Here is a 16,413-nt window from a genome sequence, read left to right as displayed (position 1 = left end):
TTTTTTTGTGAGCAATGCTGAATATAGCAAAAAATGGCTTTCATATTGATCCCAAAATTTTCTATGTGTGTGCAACCACTTGATGCTTTAGTCGAGTAACCACCTGCTACATTTTTTGTAGAGTATATGCCTAAAATTGCCATCACATACACTATGGATACTGCAAATTATACCCTTTAAATATGCCAAACGTACAAAGGTATCAAGATGGATTTTTTGTGGCATTGATACTACTGCCTATGTTATTACCAGGCTGATGAGCAAAGGCTTGAGAGGGTTTCCGATTAGATGGTCCACTTGGGCTTGGGAGAAAGTTTCCTAGGAGGGCTATGCCTTGTTGGCTACTAGTCATGTTTCTTGTCAGCTGAAAACAATGCAATTTTTTGTTGATGTAAAGAGTTTAAAAGAGAAGAGTGCTTAAAGAATTCTTGTCACTTTTGTTGTGATAGTTTCCAAAGAGATGCGCCGACAAAAGGTTGTTGAAAATGGCCTAACACTATTGCTCATGCACCAATGCATAAGCCATCTAACCAAAAACACACAAGTCACAAATGGATGACTTCTTGCCATACCAACCCTTATATGGAGTGATAGACTATAATGCTTTAGTAGGACACATGTTTAGTACATACAATGCATGTACATGAAAATATCATATGGAGTAACTATTGTTTAGCTAATCAAGATTGTACAAGATGTACAATGCATGTCATGAAAATATCATATGGAGTAACTATTGTTTATCTAATCAAAATTGTAAAAGATGTAATCCTCCCCTTACGTTTTCCTAGCAATGACCATGATTGTATGGCTTACATAAGTGTACAATAAAGATCAAAGGGGTTAGGACAAAAAAAAAGCATGGAAACAATGGACTAGAATAGATGTATTAAAAGCATGATAAATGGACATAGAGTCATGTATTTGCAATCAAAGTCAGCATTGCAAAGGAATTTTTCGAAGCCATGATGCATTGACATAAGAATTGTTATTGAGGATCATGACATGGATACAAAGAATTCATTTACAGAAGGCTCACACCCTCTATATTTAGCACTATAGCCATAGTCCTACATGTGACCTATTGTTTGCTCACCAACAAGCTGTTAAGGTAAGTCCAACATGTGGCACCACATGGGAAAGCCCTCTAGACACCTAGGAAAGGATAGATGATGATATGGTCCAATAGCAAGAGAGTGCAACCTCTCTAACCAATGATTGTAAAGCATCAAGAATATATTAGAGGCTACTTTCTAATGAATCAATTGCACTTTGAGCATTATCATTGTGTATATTCTCTCTCTCTCTCTCTCTCTCTCTCTCTCTCTCTCTAAGCTCTTGCATTTGGCATACCCTAACCCTAATCACCATCTCTCTAACCCTAACCCTAACACCATGGTAAAGCTAAAATTTCACCCTCCATAGCCTAATGCTAATCATTGGTGATTAGGGAGTACGCTTCCACATCGATTAACCCATCAAGTGGTATCAGAGCCAACAGTTCCTGCCTAGGCTTAATTAACCTCTCCATTTCCCTAATCACTAGCATCATTAATCAAGCTTGGGCATGTTCTTGGAAATACCAATGAGCCACTACCCTTCTTGATTAGTGAAATTTTGATTAGAAGATATCCAATATTTGTGTGTGTGTGTGTGTGTGTAATTTTTTAGTGTGCTTTTGTGTTCATTTTCAGCTTGCTTCACCGCACTATTACTCCCACCATAAGCATAATTGACTTGTGCAACTAGTGTGTGTGCAAAGTTGTTATTGAAAGCTATTCGTTGACTATCTACTTGCTTTAATAGGGCATGACATATGCAATTAATTGCCTAACTAACCTTACAACATTAGTGTTATTCTCTCTCTAGAAGTTTTGCAAAAAAGAAGCTCACAATTGTGTGTGTGTTTGGGGGGGGGGGGGGGTTGCACATTAAATGCTTGACATTTCTCCTCTTTAAGTCACACTATCTTTGAGCAACACCCATAGTGGGAACCCTTGGTTTTTAGGAAGAGAGTCAAACCTCTTTTGAGGGGTAATATACACAAAGGCCGCCCAGTCTGGCAGTCAAGCGCACTCTAGGAACTTGTCAGATTTGTGAATGGCTGTATCCAGTTGCTCCAAATAAACTTGATTCTGGACTATGGTGCTCTACATTTTTTACCGATTGTTGCTGCCCGGTGGCCTTGCCCCTTTGCTTTCACATGCCCAATCCCTTGACCGTCTGCCCGCACTACTCATGAGGAGCTTCCCTGAAGTATTTTCCCACGGCTACAACTGTAGAGCCAAAGCTTCCCCACTTGGACGAGCTTCCCAGAGGTTGCACAAAAGGCCAAGCAAGATCTCTTTCCCATGGTGGGCTTACCATGCCTAGCTCCATGAGAGTTTTGACCCCTATTAGGAATCTATTCCAACTGCCTGGAGAGATCCAAGAAGAGATAAAGCTGGGTACTCTCAATTTTTGTGAGATCAAATCTTGATGTTTTGTAAAGAGGACCATTTAATCTCCCTCTTGCAAGAGGCCCATTTTCAAAATGTACGTTCTATTTGTGTACAAATACAGTACACACATTAACATGGGTATTAGACACTACATGAAGGAGACCTTTGTGGTAAGACTATCCATTATAATTAGTGCACACACAAGGATCACGTTCGAAATGTATGTGTGTTTTACACCATTAGCCAACGAGATCCCCATGAATCAGACCAATGAATATTGATAGCAACATGAAGATGAAGACAACAAATGACAACACGAAGACAACAACATCAAACAAAGCCAACAACATGAAGATGAAGCACACAACAACAAACAATGTTGACAACAAAGTGAAGACAATTTTGAAGGGGATACACATGAATTCCCCTTCACACAAAATGAATTAATGAATGAAAATTTGTACTACTCTCGGACTACTAGTGAACCTATTAAGTCTCACTTGTGAACCATAGTGAGATGAATCCAATTAAGAACCACTGTGATGTATCATGGGACATTGAACTGTGGTGATGAATCAAATTGAACCGCCATGATGTATCAAGTAGATGAATCATGTTAGCCAAGGAGTATATCATGACATGAATACATGAACCAAAACACGTGAAGTCTTTGTAAAGCCCCAAGTTTGGCTTAAGGAGGTATTTTTAAGGGGAAGCGCAACTTGTGGCAAGACATGGGAAAGTCCTCTAGCCATCTAGGAAAGGATAGATGATGACATGGATTAATAGCAAGATGATGTGACCTCTCTAGCCAATGATTGTAAAGCACCAAGGCTATATTAGAGGCTAATTTCTAATGAATTAATTGCACTTTGAATATTATCATTGTGTCTACTCTCTCTCTCTCTCTCTCTCTGCCTACTCTTGCTCTTTGCATAGCCTAACCCTAATCACCATCTCTCTAACCCTAACCCTAACACCATGGTTAAGCTAAGGCTTCTCCCTCCATAGCCCAATGCTAATCATTGGTTATTGAGAAATACAATTTTGCATCAACTAACCCATCACAAGCACCATATTTGATAATATTTTTTCAACTATATACTAACTGCTTTTGTTGATCGTATATCCATGGTATGCGTACATGCCAAGAAGCAAACTCCACAATGTACAAGAATTAACACAAACAAGCAACCTCAAACTCCCATCATACTCATACGTGAGATGAGGAATTGCTCACACCCTAAAATTTAAACTACCAAACACAAAAACCCAAGTAACCAAACACTGACATTCCTTCAAAATAGGATACAAAAATTGCTTATAAAAGTTTGCTACAGCTTGAACTAGAACAATTATAAAAGTTTGCGACAACTTGAACCAGAACAATTTAGCGACAAATAACGTACTTACTCCACTCAAAAAACAGGGTAAGATCGCACACCAGTGTTTACATCCACAATCACAATATTTGGGTTATGCTTTTTGGGAGATCCAGCTACGATAAAGAAGCAAGAAGAGAAAAATTCAGCGCAAGCTATATGGATTGCTTTTTACAAAGATCTATGCGAATAACACTCTTCAAACAACTAACATGCTCTTTCTACTGAACGTGGAACTACTTTTGTCATTTTCTGTATTGACATTCTTCTCACTAGTCTACAATCTCAAAGGTGAAAAGGTGTGCTTCCTTTTGCCATTGAAAATTGCTTTTATATTTCTGTGTCAACCCATGTACAATTTTATATGCATTTCCATGACGAAATGCTTGAAATGGAGCAACTTTGCATGTTTCTCTTATAGAGTGGAAGCTATGGAAAAGCCTTTGAATGCTTGTGAAAAAGCAGCTACTCCCTTGTCAATGGACATTCTCCAACTGCTAGAGGCTACCCTATCCCACGACATTTTAGAGTAGCAATTGTACTCATTGTAAATATGGAATTTTAGAAAACTCTCTTCTATTCTCTACCTTGTTGAAAGCTGAAGTGAAACCTTACATCTACATGTATAAGCTTTGTGCACGTACTAGTCTGCGAGAGGATATGCAATAGATTGAGTGAATAGACTAAGAAATACAAGATGGGATAGACATCCACATGACCCATCCCCATGGAAACGGCTATAAATTAACCTCCAATCCAATCAACAAGCACAACATTACAATCACACATATTGCTATCTCTATGTGTACTCTTCCTCTCTCTCATGTGTTTGCGCCACCACTTTGTGCATGATGTCACACACACACACACACACACACACACATGAATCCTCTCTTCTAGGAAGGTTTCTCCCCCCTCAATTTTGCATGGTATCATGTATCCTAAGCTTGTTGGCATAGTTGTGGCCTCCCTACCACTTTTATTCTCAGAGAGAGTTAATGGGTCTAAGCATGTATTGGTGGTACCACTATTTCGCTTTTTCGGGTACCACCAAGAGACTACTTTGGGAAGGAATTTGTGATAAATTCAAAAAAGAAAAGGGTGATTTTGAAATGTTGATGGATTTAGTAGTTGGAAGGGCCACTGATTGTAGGGAAAGGCGGCTCAGTCATCATTTAAAGATATGCGTGATGTGACTTGTCATAGGACGACGTCAACTTTTGACAAATTCTTCCTACATGCCAGGTGATCTCCCTGAGCTTTGAAACTCAAACACTCATCTCATTCACTCTTGCCTCTACTCTGTCGGATTGACAAGGTAACCCTACTTCTGTTTTGAACTATTGAGGTTTGCAGGCTTCTCATTCACTCTCGCCTCTACTCTATCGGACTAAGAAGGTAAACCCTACTTCCATTTTGAACTGCTGAGGTTTCTATGTCTACATGTGTCATTTTTCCTGCTGCTTTTGAAGTGAATCTTTGTATGCATCACGAATACTGTAGCACTTGGAGCTGTATGCATGCATTAGCCTTTCTCCTCGTGCTCATAAGAAATGCATCCTTTTTGCAAACAGAGGTCGCCAACTGTGCTCATGAACAGTTTGAACTGCTAAGGCTTACATGTCTGCATGTCCCCTTTTGCCTGTCTGCTTTACCGAAATCAAGATTTGCATGCATCATAATGTAGCACTTGGAGACGTATGCATTAGTCTTTCTCTATGTCCTAATAATCTCAACCTCTTTACTATATAGTCAAGCTGTAGGTTGCAAGATGAAGTCGGGAAGGTACAATGTCTGAACTTGAACTTCAAGATGAAACCCCTCCAACCATTGAGCTCATGACGCAAAGCAGTCCATCAAGAGTGGAGGTAAAGGATGTGCCTGGCACTCTGGAATGCATTGTATCCAACTCAACGTGTCAACAAAGTCATCAAAAGGTATGCATGTGTATGTTTTGCATTGTTTTTGCTTCAGTGTTTGCAAAGCTAGGATTTCAACAAGCTCTGTTTTCTGGTGCTTGCAGCATTGGAGTACCCACAACTATCAAGATTTTTCTTCTTGATCAAGGAATTGTATGAGGAGTACGGGCTCAGCCTAGAGGGGAAACTGCCTAAAGAGCTCACAGATAAAGATATACCCGATGAGGAGTGGCTGAATGTCTTTGAGTGCCTACACAAGAAAAGCACAAAGCTATTTCTCAACCATGTGAGGGATGAGTTCGTTGACGAGTATCGACTTTTGTACCAGAAGGTATATCAAGCAATCCCATCCAATGGTGAGCTGCTAGCAAAATTTACACAGGGTTTTGTGTATGAGAGGTATCCAGCAGCAAGGAGTGATCCGACTGGACATTGGATTGCATGAGCAAGGTTTGGTGGTAGTGTGCTTGAAAATTGCAAGATGCAAAAAGGGGGTTTGGAGTAGAAGATCAAGAAGTTTTGCATCAATAATGGCTTGACATGTGTCATTCAAATAGAAGCATATCTGTGATGGTTCCTTATCATCAATATCGACAATGTCGACAAGCAAGCTACAGCCATTTCAGGCAGTAGAGACGCTAATGTATATTCAACTGGTGTTTAGCATGGTGGAGGGACTTAGTGGCCAAGAGAATGAGAAAAAAAGGCTACTGGGTGAGGTGAAAGTGCAGCTGCATGAAAAGTGGGACTTGTGGCTTAGAAATGAAGAGCATTTTTTTGCTTACAGGGACTTTTACAAGGAATTGGACCAACTATAAACAAGGAGCTGAGATGCTCAAGACCTCACCCAATTCAGCTATCACCAAGATGATGTCCAAGGCAGGTGCCACTACTGATTTGGGGCGGCTTACAGAAGACTTAGACTCCTTGTAGGTCAGGTTGTTGCTAAAAGTGCCTAGAAGTGCTCTGTGGTAAATTCAAATTGCTCGATAGATAAGTAGAATGTGCTGACCAAGTGGTTAGACTTCAGACTAGAAGTGCTTCATGTTATGAAGTGCTTTGAGATAAATCTAAACTGCTTACTTGGAGTAGGAAGTACTAACCAAGTGGTTAGAAAAAGCTTCATAGTGCTCACTTGTGCCTAAAAAGTGCTTACAAATGCCTTAAAAGCACCTAAAAGTGCTTTGAAGTACTCAATGGTGCCTACAATATGCTTGAAAATGCTTGATAGGTGGTAAGAAAGTGTTTCAAAGTGCTTCAAAGTGCTAAAAGGGTCCTTCAAAGTACTTTGAAGTTCTTTGATATAGTTTTGTACTGCTTACGAGGTGGTTATGAAGTTTTGACCAAGTGGTAAGGATTGATTAAAGAGACTGCTTTGACGTGCTCTACAATGCTAAATGGTGCTTAGAAAGTACTTCGAAGTGCTTTCAAGGAAGCAATCAGCACTTAAACTCCTCACAAGGAGCACATAGTGGTGACTAGGTGGTAAGAAAGTGCTTTGAAGTGCTCAATGTTGCTTAATAGGTGGTCATAAAGTGATTTGAAATGCTTTATGGTGCAAAGAAAGTGGTAACCAGGTGGTTAAAAAGTGCTCTGAAATTGTCATAAAATATAATATCTAACTTTACCAAATGATTTTCTCATAATAAACTGATCGTTTAAAATAGGAAGATAAAAGGGGAACAAGAGTTAGGATATAGATATGTGCTTCTAGACGTATCTCAATAGGGGACCAAAAGGAGAAATGATTGCATCTCAATAGGGGTCCAAAAGGAGACGGTCTACCAAAATAGAAATGTGCAATAAGTGCTTCTAGATTTACCTCAGCAAAAGGGACCAAGAGCAGAGATGGTTACATCTCAATAGGGGTCCAAAAGGAGGTAGTCTATCAAAGAGCAACATGCATCTAATGGAGCTTAAAAGACCTTAGGGTTAGCTTCATTAAAGACCTCCAAAAGATAGTGTTAAAAAGTCCTTTGACCTTAGGCAATGACCTTAGGCAAGCTAGGGATGACCTTGAGGTGGGAATCCTGAAGTGCGCGTGTGAGAGCGTGTGTGTGTGTGTGTGTGTGCAGCAATGGAGAAGAGAGGAGAAGAGATGAGACACAGGTTTTGGGTGGACTCCAAACACAATAGTGTTAGGGTTATGAGTCCTTATTCTTTATGTAGAATGAATGGTCAGTGTTAGTTCCCGGTTAGTCTCCGGCCGCCCAACACTCAGGCGCGGCACATTGCGCTTTACCACCCCAACAACCTCCCACTTAAAGGACAATGTGCCTTTAAGCTGGGATAACAATGTATATATACATACCATACAAGTAGACAATGACCACAATCATCTACCCAATGCCCATGAGTGCCCAACAATGTGCAAACCGCTCTGAAGGTAAGCCCTTTGTTAGAAGATCATCAGGATTCTCAGTGGTGTGAATCTTTGCAAGCCGCAATCACTTGTCCTCAAGCACCTCGCGAATGAAGTGATACTTCACATCCACATGCTTTGTTTTTGCATGAAACATTGGATTCTTTGCAAATTGTATAGCACTTTGGCTATCACAATGTAACACCGACATCTCAACATTGATTCCCAAGTATCCCACTAGCCGACCAAGCCATATAGCTTCCTTGCAAGCTTCTGAAGCTGCAACATATTCAGCCTCTGTAGTAGATAAGGTAACACAATCTTGCAAACGAGATCCCCATGAAACTGCACCTCCAATGAATTCAAAAACATAGCCTTTCTTGTCCAAGCTCTTGCATAATCTGCATCCGTGTAACCCATTACACATGCTTGCTTTCTTCCAAAGCAAATGCACATGTCTTTTGTGCCATTTAAAATCGCATAACCCCTTTCACTGCCTCCCAATGTTTCTTGCCTAGATTTGACATATATCTGCTGACAACTCCCACCGCAAAAGCGATATCAGAATGTGTAGCAATCATAGCATACATCAAACTCCCAACTGTAGATGAATAAGGCACTTGTGCCATTTCAGTATTTTCCTCTTAAGACTTAGGGCAATCATTTTTAGAAAGTTTCACATATGGAGGCAATGGAGTACTCAGTGCCTTCCCCTTCTCCATATTGAAATGCTTGAGCACTTTAGCAATGTATTCAGATTGAGAAAAATAGACCAATTTCTTGCATCTGTCTCGCTTAATGCGCATGCCAAGGATATGGCTTGCTTCACCTATATCTTTCATTTCAAATTTTTCATGTAACTCTGACTTCAAGGTTGAAATCTCATCCATGCATTTCCCGGCAATTAGCATATCATCCACATAAAGGACCAAAATCAGCAAACTACCATCTTTAGCTCGCATAGTGTAGAGGCAATGGTCCATATTGCTACGTTTATAGCCTTGAGAGAGCATGAATGAGTAGAATTTATGATACCACTCCCTTGATGACTATTTTAGACCGTAAAGAGTCTTTTCTAACTGACACACCAAGTCCTCATTGCCCTTCTCAACAAAACCTTCTAGCTGCTGCACATAAACTTCTTCTTGAAGATCACCATGCAAGAATGCTGTCTTCACATCCATCTGGTCAAGTTCCATGTCGTTTTTAGCAACCAACACAAGTACACACCGCAGAGTAGTCATCTTGACAACCGGAGAAAAGATCTCATCAAAGTCAATACCCTGCTACTAGTCCTTTAGCAACAAGTCATGCCCTAAACTTGGGTTTATTATCATGAGCTGTAATTTTCTGCTTATACACCCATTTGCATGGCAATGCCTTTTTACCTTTAGGAAATCCAACCAACTTCCAAGTTTGATTCTTACGCAACAAGTCCATTTTTTATTGCATAGCTTTCTCCCACTTTGCCTTGCCATCCATTGACATGGATTCCTTATAGCAGGAAGGCTCTCCACAATCTGTCAACATAATGTAGTCCAATGAGGGACTAAATCTATTAGGAGGCCTTGAAACTCTTCTAGACCTTCTAATAACTGCTTGAGCCGGTTGTCCCTCAGCAACATCTTGTACTACATGAGGATTCTGTACTTGTTGTCTGACATTAGGCACTTCAGCCCTATTGTGGACAATTCCATCTTCTTGGAAGATAACTCTCTTGACCTCCACTATATGCACAGGCTTCTTATGCATCTTTTCTTCATTGAAGTATACGTCATTGCTGTGAACTATCTTTTTAGCTTCAGGATTCCATAACCAAAATCCCAACTCACAAGGATTGCCATAGCCAAGAAATATGCATTCCTTTGACTTAGGAGCCGACTTGCTTCAAAACTCCTTTGGAACATGGCAATATGCTTTGCAGCCAAAGACTCTAAGATGCTTGTAAGAAGGTGGCTTCCTAGACCAAATATCTTCAGGTACCTTCTCATCTAAAGCCTTGTTAGGAGATATATTAATAAGATGGACATCAGTTTCTAACGCTTCCGTCCAAAATCCATTAGGCAACTTTGCATTAGACAACATGCTACGTAACTTATCTTGTATGGTACGGTTCATCCTCTCAGCAACACCATTTTGTGGAGGGTTATATGGAGCAGTCGACTCTCTTTTGATGCCTTTGGAATCACAAAAATTCTGAAAAGATCTAGTGACATACTCACCACCATTGTCTGACCTTAAGCACTTGACTTTCTTGCCAGACTGATTCTCCACTAATGCCACAAAATTTTGAAATTCTGAAAGAACTTCATTTTTCTTCCTGAGAGGATATACCCACACTTTCCTTGAGAAGTCATCAATGAACGTAACAAAGTACAATGAACCTCCCATGGATATGTTAGGCATAGGTCCACACACATCACTATGCACTAACTCTAATGGCTCACTTTTTTTAATGCTTCCCCTTTTGTGTGGTGACTGTGTTTGTTTACCATAAAGACAATGCTCACAAACTAAAAAGTCTGAGAAATTGAAGCCAGGCACATAACCAAAACGAGACAATATTTTCATTCCCTTTTGAGACATATGTCCTAACCGGCGATGCCACAAAGAAACACTTGGCTACTCGGTTACACAAATTACATGCTTTTTAACATTGGATACATGTAGCATGTACAAAGTCCCAGACTTTGAACCATGTGCCACCACTAAAGAACCTTTGGTGATCTTCCACAAACTATCACCAAATGTGCAGTAATATCCTCCATCATCCAATTGCCTTGTACCAATCAAGCTTTTGGTAAAGCTTCGGCACAGGTCTCACATTCTTGAGCATGAATGAAGGACCATTTTGAAATTTCAGCTACACATCGCCAGCACCAACTATGCCACATGAAACGATGCACCTGAGTCAATAACCCAATCCTGTAAAGCATAGTTATTAGTGGCAACCAAAACTGTTGAATCCATGGCAGATGTGAGATAAATGTCTCCATCAAAATCTTCAACAAAAACATTGTTGATCTCTTCAATCTTTATACTAACTTCTTTAGTCTTGCCTTCTTCCTGCTTCTTGTCTTTACCTTTCTCTTGTTTCCACTTATGATAGTCTTTCTTCATATGACCCTTTTTGTGACAATGATAGCACTCAATGTATTTTCGGTCATGTGATTTGCTACAAGATTTTCCTCTTTGATTCTGCTTGCCCTTTTCTTGTGATCAACCACGAACAACGAGAGCATTGCTAGTACCACGAGAAGTATCAAGATTCTTCCTACTAACCTCTTCAATAAGCAAACTGCCCTCAACATCAGTACATGTTAAACCATCGGGAGGTGTTGAGTTACTTATGGCTGTGCAAAAAGTATCCCAACTTCCTGGAAATGTAACTAGCAAGAACATTGCTTTGACCGAATTGTCAAAATTGACTCCCTACGCAGAAAGCTGACTAAAAATTATGTTGAACTCATTGAGATGGTTGCACATGGGCGTGCCCTCATCCATCTTATAACCAACTAACTTTTTTAGCCAATAAACCTTTGGTGCTGCACTTTGCTTCTCATACAGGTCATATAACTTCTTCCATAGCTCATAACTAGTCTTTTCCATGTTCACATTGAAGTACACATTCTTTGACAAAGTCATCATGATGGTGGACCTGGCAAGCTCATCCAACTCTTGCCAATCATACTCATCCATATCCTCAGGCTTTATCCATTTCATCTTTATCGTTCGGATCTGCTTCTTTTGTACTAAGACATTATAAATTTGTTCCTTCCAAAATGGGAAGTTAGTGCCATCTAACTTCTCAATGTTGAACAAAGAGTTCTCCGATGATGAAGCCATCACTCGACAAGGAACAGAAGTGATAGATCCACTCCACTAAAGAAGATGATAGAAAACCTGAAAAATTCAGAGTCTCCCCTCCAAAATTGACTTCTGAATCCAAAACAAATGTGTATAATGACTAAAACGCTAATCAAAGTGGCTAAATCGGCAAGATATAATCTCAAAGAACTGTCACTACCAGTGTCTCCAACTCTAGAAGAGTGTCTCTGACCAATTGAACACTGTCAAATGCATATGCATAAAGATAACAGCAATGCCAACAATGGTGGGTCAGCAAATGTACACCAATACTGCACTAACCGCATAAACATACATCCTATGTCGATGTCGAAACTATGGGGATGTCTGGAGATCGCTCCAAAACCTGTATAACCGAAAGGATCTCCACATTTGAGAATCCCCGAGCTCAATAAAACCTTACCACGACCCTCAACAATAGGCTTTGCATATTTCCATCACAATACATAAACCGCATAAGATCTTACATCAACCACAGAAATTCTTTTCTGTAACCGCTACGGCGGTTTGCTTGATTTAACAGACCCTCAAGAACTTACATCAAATATGCATGTGACAGATATTGCAGAAAGAGTCTGCAATGAAAACCTGTACGCAAAAGAACCAACAAAGGTAGACCACCCTCGTCTATATGTAACACGGGGTCGAACTCAAGGGATCAAGGGTGGGAGTTAAATCGATCATTCAATTTGATTTAGGAGACCTTTCGAATTTTGGGGGCGCAAAGGAAAGCGACATGCAAAAAGTAATCTGCCTAGCTGAATGCGCCCAAATCCTCCTGCGCTGAAAAGCTCTATCGACGACATCTGCGCGACCTGCGGGGAACCTGCGCGAACTGCAGAGCTTGCATTACACACAGTCGGGTTGCATAACCTGCGCGACACTGCGCCAAACCTGCGCGACACTGCCCTGCTCGACACTGCGCGATACTGCATTACACAGCCTGCATTACACACAGTCGGGCATGCAGCCTGCGCAACACTGCCTGCTCAAACTGCAGAGCCAGTTTTACACACAGTCAGGCATGCATAGTGCGACCTGAGGGTGGCCGAAAAAAATCCGTGAGGTGCTACTGTGAAACCTGCACGAAGGACTGTCAAATGCTGCGTAACCTGCTTGACTGCATATGACGAACCTGCACGACTGAGTGAAACTCGTATGCTGTCCTCATTCAGAGATATGCTGTCCATGTGAGGCAAGGTGCTGTCGTATGCCGAGATTCCTGCTTGACTGCTTCTGCCGAACCTGCACGAAAGTTGGTCATTGTGAGTGCTCTCATTTCATGCATTGTGAAAGAGTACTTTAAGCTATTGTTAATACAGTGAATTAAAACCAGAAATACCTCTAAGCAGCAAATGAAATGAGGGTCAACAGTGTTAGAATGTGGTTGAGGGTTGAATCATGCTTCTACAGAAATTAGAGGTGTATATATAAAAGATTGTCTGGCATGGCTTGCATATCACCCAATTTTGGAATCGTTCACACGATCATTGAAGAAAGATATTAAGCTGTCAATGTTGAGTTCTGATCCTTGTTTTGCATTTATCGTATATGTTTGCCAATGATGTGCATGTTGTGAGGAATTTTTGAAGGAATAGAGGCCCTGTGTCTGGTATTCTTAAAGCATATGTTGGCCTTAGCACAACAATCTTTATGGGTCTATGCTCGTCCCTCTTCACCGGTCACGTCTTTATGCTTCTTTCTTGCTGAGCATCTGAAATCTGTCATAGGTGTGCAGAGATTACATCAAAGCCCAGGGTCGATTCTGAGTAATTTCAAAGGTGTGTAGAGATTACTTTCACCGGGATTACAAATATTTGCGGCTTCAACTCAAGGGGAGTATAGGGTGTAGTACTTCTACAATAAGCTGATGGCGAATCATGAGGTATGTCTACGAGCTTACTTTTCTCAGAATGCCACACAATGTCGACGTAAATTGCGTATCTTTGGAGATTTTTGGTGCTTTTGAAGCATGTAATCAGGCAGGGAAAAATTGAATGTTGTTTTCCGTCTCATTGTTAGGAATTGTCTCCATTCATTGAGGTTATGGGAACAAATGGGAAGGTTATTCGTGAGTGTCATGCATCGCAAACATGTATTGACCAAAAGGTTTCTTACGAAAGGCGATGCCTTCTTATTAGGCATCTAAAGAATGTGCACAAAATCACAAATATTCACGTTCCAGAGCACCAAACAGGACGTCCTAAAACCAGTGAACGGTCACCACGACCAGTGTCTCCTAGATCTAAAAGCCAATGCGTTACAAGGTTTGGAGATATTGCATATAAAGTTAGGGCGGCACGAAGAAAATTTCACAAAGACTTACAAGTGCGGGCAACAAAAGAGTGGGAAAGAGTCTTTGACAAAGAGGGAAAATCGCAAATAGAGTGGGAAGAGGCATGGATTGAAGCCCAAAAGTCTGCATGGGAAGTAGACATGCCAAGTAGGATAACAAAGTTAGAGGCAAAAATTAAGCGCAGATACAAACCCCGCGCTTATGGAGTTCCACATGACGCTGACATTCCTCGAGAAGAAAACGAGAGCGACAACAAAGAGGGTATTAAAGTTTCAGATGATGAGTCTGCCATCGTAAGTTTACTTTCCTTGACTACACACTCACGTTCTCTTTATAGTGACAAGTTTTTACATTTATTTCAAGCTATAATTTGAATGTTATTGTAGCCGGTTTCATCATCGACCGCTAGCTTTGCGCATGAGACCATTTCTTTCTTGGTGAGCCATGATCGCCTTGTGTGTGAGATTGATCACTGCAATATGGATCAGTTCTTGGATAGGTGTGTTACTAACGTAGATTTACTCTTTTGCATGTAAATCTTGCAAGCGTAATTAGAAAAACAAACAGTGTAAGTGTGTGCATTTTTTCATAGGTGCCGTAAGGGAGTCACTTTTGTTTTGTGGTCTCCTCGATCTGGGCTTGAGTCGGGGCTAGATGCCCATGTCATTGATGATGTTCTAGATCTTGAAGCTTCAACAAAAACGATCAACCTTTTTGCATTGTAAGGAAATAAACTTTATGCCTAAGTAACATTATAGATTTTTTGCTTTGTTCACTGGTGTATCTCATCCTTCATAGGTGGATGGAAAGCATATTGCCGCCTGATGTTCTCTCAGGTGTGTGGTGGGTAGACAGCTTATGGTTCCCATTTGTCTCTGAGCGTGCTATAGGAGATCATACGTTTAGCAATTTCTTTGGGACACCTGATTTAGGAGCTCACATGTTTACCTTCTTCCCCGTTTTGGATGGGTATGGATGTTTTACTTTTATGTATTTTAGTAGTATCAAAACTGTCAAAGCTTCAAGTCTGAATGTGTGTTCTTTACATAGATCACATTGGGTTCTTGTGGCATTTTACAATGCCCATCTCATACACATACCCACTCTTTCTCAACGACGTTCAGCTATACTTCTCTTTGACTCTCTTTCGATTGTCTGCATGGAGAGACTCTTACCACACGTGTCTAGGTATGCATTGTTTTTTCTTTAAACATAATGGTCACATTGTTTGCATAATTTAATTAATCGATTGCTTGTGTTTGAAGGGTACTAAAGCATTTTAGTAAGCATTGTTCAAACCTTCAAGTTAGAGAAGAACTTGAAGATCTGCGGGAAGCTTGCGAACTCCTCACTGCACAGGTTTAGGACACAATTTAGGGTTGTGTACTATTGCATTGTGTAGTGAATTTTTTGTTGTTGACTTATACACATGTTTGTTGGCTTTAGTGTCCTCAGCAGCCAAATTCTACCGACTGTGGTTATTATGTGATGACAGCAATGAGGTTATTGATAAAGACCACTCTTAAAGATCAAAAGCCTCAAGGAAATTTGGTAATCGCTTGTCTTAATTGAAGCACTCATTATAGTGTGAACTCTCACTACTTTTTTGCTTTCTAATGCTTTGTGTTCTTTTCAGTTAAAAAAGAATTGGTTTGCGCATGAAGAGGTCGTGTTCACGAGACAGAAACTCAATGCTTGGTTGAACAAGGCTTTGGGTGAGGTCACACTTGGATAGGCCATGGTTTAGGTCGATGTTGTGTTCACCTTTTTTTGTATTAATGGCAAACTTTGGAAGTCGTCATGGCCTACCGTGTATCGATGATTATGTTAACAGATATTGTCTATATTTACATTTTGGTCCACTTTCTATCGATGGCAAACTTTGGAAGTCATCATGGCCTACTTTGTATCGATGATTATGTTAACAAATCTTGTCTATATCTTCATTTTGTTCCACTTTGTACGGGCATTATGCATCAGGGAAGCACATGTATGGTGCTAGAGAATAAGGAGATAAAAACCTGTGTGTGTGTAGCGAATTTGTCTTTTTTTTGTGTGTTGTAATTTGCGGCAGGCTGCAATGCTGAGAATCTTACTTACATGGGATATTGTCATGTCTGGACTTGATTAATCTACTCAGGCTTAT

The 16,413-nt window shown here is 40.4% G+C and overlaps 1 protein-coding gene across 1 annotated transcript; it reads left to right on the top strand.

The window, feature by feature from the left end:
- Positions 1 to 14,017: 14,017 nt before the first annotated feature.
- Positions 14,018 to 16,002, top strand: LOC147465538 (uncharacterized). Its single transcript, XM_086511824.1, has 8 exons — positions 14,018 to 14,560; positions 14,654 to 14,766; positions 14,860 to 14,988; positions 15,066 to 15,236; positions 15,318 to 15,455; positions 15,533 to 15,626; positions 15,714 to 15,818; positions 15,904 to 16,002. Exons 1-8 carry the CDS (start codon positions 14,018 to 14,020, stop codon positions 16,000 to 16,002), a joined length of 1,392 nt encoding a protein of 463 aa, XP_086367950.1.
- Positions 16,003 to 16,413: the final 411 nt, after the last annotated feature.

The sequence above is a fragment of the Adiantum capillus-veneris genome, chromosome 1 (genome assembly GCF_014529385.1).
Source record: "Adiantum capillus-veneris isolate H3 chromosome 1, ASM1452938v2, whole genome shotgun sequence".
In the NCBI taxonomy this organism is placed as follows: Eukaryota; Viridiplantae; Streptophyta; class Polypodiopsida; order Polypodiales; family Pteridaceae; genus Adiantum; species Adiantum capillus-veneris.
This window is presented reverse-complemented; position numbering and strand designations above follow the sequence as displayed.